Source organism: Penaeus chinensis, chromosome 7 (assembly GCF_019202785.1).
Source record: "Penaeus chinensis breed Huanghai No. 1 chromosome 7, ASM1920278v2, whole genome shotgun sequence".
NCBI classification, from domain to species: Eukaryota; Metazoa; Arthropoda; class Malacostraca; order Decapoda; family Penaeidae; genus Penaeus; species Penaeus chinensis.
The window spans coordinates 17,254,369-17,259,368 of record NC_061825.1 but is presented as its reverse complement, the minus strand read 5'-3'; the positions used below and the strand labels follow the sequence as shown (position 1 = coordinate 17,259,368).

The window sequence follows — 5,000 nt, the reverse complement described above, 5'->3', positions numbered from 1 at the left end:
AGGAGAAGGAGAAGGAGAAGGAGAAGGAGAAGGAGAAGGAGAGAGAGAAAGAAGGAAAAGGAGGGAGAGGGGAAGACGGAGAAGGAGAAGGAGAAGGAGAAGGAGAAGGAGAGAGAGGAAGAAGGAAAAGGAGAGAGAGAGGAAGACGGAGAAGGAAAAGGAAGGAGAGGGGGAGAAAGAGAGGAGGATGGAAATGGGGAAAGAGAGGGAGATACGGATGGAAATGGAGAAGGATGAAGAAGGAGAGGATAGAAAGAAACAGTCAGAGAGGGTGAAAGAGCAGGAGAAGGAGAAACAAAATAATGAAGAGAGAGAGGAGAGAAAGACACATATGAAGATTGATTGAAAGGAGGAGAATGACAGGAAGCAGAAGGGCGAAAAGGAGAAAGAGAGAAAGGGAGAAGATGAGGGAAAAGGAGAGGGAGGGATGAGAAGAAGCCTATAGGGAAAGGGAGCGGTGAAGAGGAAGATGAATAATGTCAGAAATAATGGAAGATCGAGAGGAAGAAGGAGAGGAAGAGGGAGAAGTGAAGTGAGAGGAAGGAGAGGAGGAAGGAGAAAGAGAGAAAGGAGAGGGAAGTAGAAAAGGAAAGAGGGAGGAGGAGGTAAGGAAAATAGGGTAGAGAAGAGGAAGAGGTAAGTAGACAGACAAAGAAGGAGGAGAGGTAAGGAGCAGGATGGAAAATGAGAGGAAGAAAATGAATGAAAGGGTTAAAAACTTAAGAAGGAGAAGAAAAAGTGAAGGAAAAAGTAAATGAGAAGCGAGTGAAGACAGAAAAATGCAAACTGATAAAGGAGATGAAAAGGAGGATACGGAAATCGAGTCAAGAAGATAACAATTGAGAAAAATAAGAGGATGTTGCTAGAGAAAGTAATATAATAATCAGATAAGGAGAGTGTAAGAGAATGCTAAGCAACAAATTAACTTGTATCACCATCACCATCATCACTCCAATACATCACAATTACCGCCATTGTCATCACTGTTCCTCACAACCACCACCATTAAAACTAACTGTCATCCCTCTCACCATCAACACAACTTCTATCATAACCATTATCTTATCATTGCTATCATCTGCATTACTATAAAAGCCATCACCATTACCTCCAACACATTTATCCCTGTCATCCCTCTCACCATCATCACCATCACTATCACCATCACCATCCTTTCCCACCACGATCTTCACAATCTTCTTCATTATCACCGCCACCCTAGTCACCATCATTTCACCATCAGGGCGACATGAACGAATATGGTCACCATCCCTACTACGTCAACATCGACTGCCGGGCACCGGATGCGGCCGGCTATCACATAGCTGACGTGCTAGAGACATTCCCTGAGATCGCTCTCCTCAACACCCAAGAGCCAACGCATGTCAGAGGAGGGGTCCTAGACCTCACCCTGGCCACTGCGACTCTGGTGGGGAGGATTGGCTGGTGGGTCGATGAGACCGTCACAAGTGACCATTACGGCACTATAACTACCCTCATGGATGCTGGCCCAGCCGAAATCCTAAGACCAAATCCAAGATGGAAAACAGACAAGGCCAACTGGCAGGCGTTTCAAAACGCCTTGGCCCTCTGTCTGAGATGCAACAATCCCCCACAAAGCGAAAATGTGGAAGTGCTCGAAGCCAGCCTGCTAAACGCCATTAATGAAGCAGCCTCACAGACCATACCCAAAACTCGGCCTGGGTCCAGAAGTCACAAAGACGCCTGGTACTTCAATGACGAGATCAGGGAGGTCAACCACAGGGTGAACATGTGCCGAAAACTATTCCGAAGGCAAAGAACCCCTGACAACCTATCCCTCCTAAGGGAAGCTGTCACGGATGCCAAGGAAACTGCCAACAGAGTCAGGCAGGAAAAGTGGCTGGAATGGTGTGAGTCCTTCGACCACCAAACCACCCTTTCAGAGCTGTGGCAACGGGTCAAGCGAGCTACCAGCCGCTCAGCCCCGAGGTGCACCCATCACGACCCCCAAGCAGAGGCTAACAGACTGGCGCACGAGTTCTCTGCGAGAACGAGCAGCAACAGTCTGCCAGCCGAGCTGAGGGCAAGACAAGAGCGTCTACAGCCAGACAGACACGCTCAGATCAGAGAAAGGGCAGCCGAACCCGATAACTCAGACGTTATCTTTTCTCTGAGGGAACTAAGGAAAGCCTATAAAACCAGTTCCAACACAGCCCCGGGCTCTGATGGGATCTCGTACCCCATTATCTCCCACCTAGGACTAGCAGGTGAGCGTGCACTCTTGCAACTCATCAACAAGTCCTGGGAAACTTCCACTCTACCCCAGAGTTGGAAGAGGGCTACCATAGTTCCCGTCCCAAAACCAAAGGAGCCGGGGAAGTACCCGCCCCATCTCTCTGCTCAGCTGCCTGGCCAAGACGGCTGAGAGGATGGTACTAAACCGGCTTCAATGGAAAACGGGACCCCCGCACGAACACCTTCACGGGTTCACAAGGGGCATGGGCACAGCACACAGCTTAGCCACGCTCTTAAGCACAATCAGCAAGGGCCCAGCTGTGGTGGTATTCCTTGACCTGGAGAAGGCTTTTGAACTGGCAAGTCCGCTTGCCATTCAGGAAAGCCTGATCCAGAAGGGAATCAGAGGAAAGCTCTTGGCTTGGATAGGTGACTACTTCAGGAACAGGACTGCCAATGTCAAATTCCAGGGTCACCTATCGCAGCACATGCCGCTCGAAAATGGAACGCCACAGGGTGGGGTTCTCAGTCCAGCCCTATTCAACACTTTAATGTCCTGCATCCTCAACATAAACCTCCCAGTGGGGTGCCAGATCATCTCGTATGCAGATGATCTCGCTATCACCTCCACTGGACCACGCAGCCAGAATAAAGCCCAGCGTTGTCTGGACCTCGTGTCAGAGGAGTGTTTTAGGACGGGACTAAAGATCTCTGCTGCCAAATCCAAAGCCATGGCTTTGAGACAGAGAGTTCGAGGCACAAGACTGAAAATCCAGGGAGTGGAATTAGAATGGGTCAAGGACTACCTATACCTTGGGGTAAGGATAGACCGGACCCTCTCCTTCCATAAGGAGGTCCAGTACCTGGTTGACCGAACCAAAGCAAGACTGTCTGTCATGAGAGCAATGACTGGGAGACGCATAGGGGCCAGACACAAAGTACTAAGATCATTCTATGTACATGCTGTCCGGCCCATTGTGGACTATGCCTCAGTCGCTCTAATTGCTGCAAAGAAAAAGCACACAGACAAATTAGAAACAGTCCAAAATGAAGCTGCCAGGATCATTCTGGGTGCCCCGAGGTGGACGAAGGTCCTCAACCTCCTGATGGAGGCAAACCTTCTCCCCCTGGACTCACGAATCGATCTAACGGCAACACAATTTCTGTCAAAGGTCATCCAGGCTCCCAGGAACACAAGCCTAAGACAAAAATTAGTCAGATGCCTCGAACAAGACAACGAGCTCGTTGCAAACAACTCCTGGCTGTCTCATACAGCCAGGGTGTTGATACGCCATCAGCTCAAAGAACAGCTTCTTGCTAAGGGCATGGACTCCCCCCACCCCGACTTTGCCGAAGCCCCGCCGTGGGCACTGAGCCTGATAGAGTTCAATATAATGAACCTGTCAATGAAAAAGAGCCTATACCCCATGCCTAGCCTAAAGGCAGAAGCCCACAGGGTCATTGCAGCCATCACTCCTCCGGGTAGTAGAACATACTACACGGATGGATCGGTCGATCCCTTGAGCCACACTGCAGGCGCCGGCTTTGCAGCTAGGGATGCCACACGATCCATGAGGGTAACAGACAACGCCTCCTCGCTACAGGCAGAGGCAGTTGCAATCATGGGAGCCCTAGGCCACGCGTCCCTAAGGGAAGGACACGTGGTCATACACACAGACTCCAGGGCAGCCATTGACTGTCTTCAGCACAGCTCACCCACAGACAACATCTACCTACTGACCACGATTCTCACAATGGCACAGAGAATTCTTGCTCAGGGTAGAAGAATTATCATCAATTGGGTCCCAAGCCACATCGGCATCAGAGGGAACGAGCTTGCTGACAGACTAGCCGCCGCTGGCAGGGGTATGCCCCCAAATCCCATGACGATAAAACCGAGCCGAAAATTACTTATGGAGAAGTGTGCCTTGGTCGGTCGTACCTTCCTACGGCAGCTCCACAGAGAGGAAACGAGAACCTCCCCCTCGGCCAGCTGGTACTCAGACGCCACAGGCTCTGAACCACTGGCACTCTCTGAAGTAAGCAACAGAGGTACCGAAGTCATTCTTCACAGAATGCGCCTAGGTTACCACTGTGCATGGCAGATTATCCCAACAATCGAACGCGATGAATGGTGCTGCAAGCACTGCGGCGAGCCGAACGCCACACTAGTCCACTACCTAGAAAATTGTAACCATACACAATTCCTGAGACATGGACCGCCCACAACAGCCGCCGTGCTGGTAAAGAGGCTATGCGAAATGCTTACACCATGGCGGCAGGAGCGCTTGCTGGCAATCCCGCCGCCACGGTAAGCACCGAGTGTCAGACAACTCAATGAGACAGCCGTAAAAAAGCTGACACAGGCCGGGCCATATCTAGAAGGCCCGGGCGAAGCTAGAACTTCGCAACCCCCCCCCCCCCCCCCCTCAACATCGACCCGGACACTGGCGAGGCTTATTCTGCTCTGTTCTTCAACTCCAATGCGATGGGTGAGGAGTTGGCCTTTGTGGAGTTGGTAGAGTTAAGGGAATTCATTTACATATGGATTAGCACACACGCATATAAACACAAACAGTCTCACACAGACATATACACACTCATACATACACGCGCGCGCAAACACACACAAACACACACACACACACACACACACACACACACACACACACACACACACACACACACACGCACGCACGCACGCATGCACGCACACACACACACACACACACACACACACACACACAGCCATATATATGTGTAGGGAGTTGAAAATATTTTTT

At 50.6% G+C, this 5,000-nt stretch overlaps 1 protein-coding gene across 1 annotated transcript in view; it reads left to right on the top strand.

Moving 5' to 3' along the window:
* Positions 1–5,000, top strand: part of LOC125027368 (maltase-glucoamylase-like) — a 23,855-nt gene that overhangs the window by 4,314 nt on the left and 14,541 nt on the right. The window contains exons 5-6 of the mRNA XM_047616416.1: positions 1,244–1,285; positions 4,652–4,709. Coding sequence (XP_047472372.1) covers positions 1,244–1,285; positions 4,652–4,709 — 100 coding nt within the window. The remainder of the gene's footprint in view (positions 1–1,243; positions 1,286–4,651; positions 4,710–5,000) is intronic.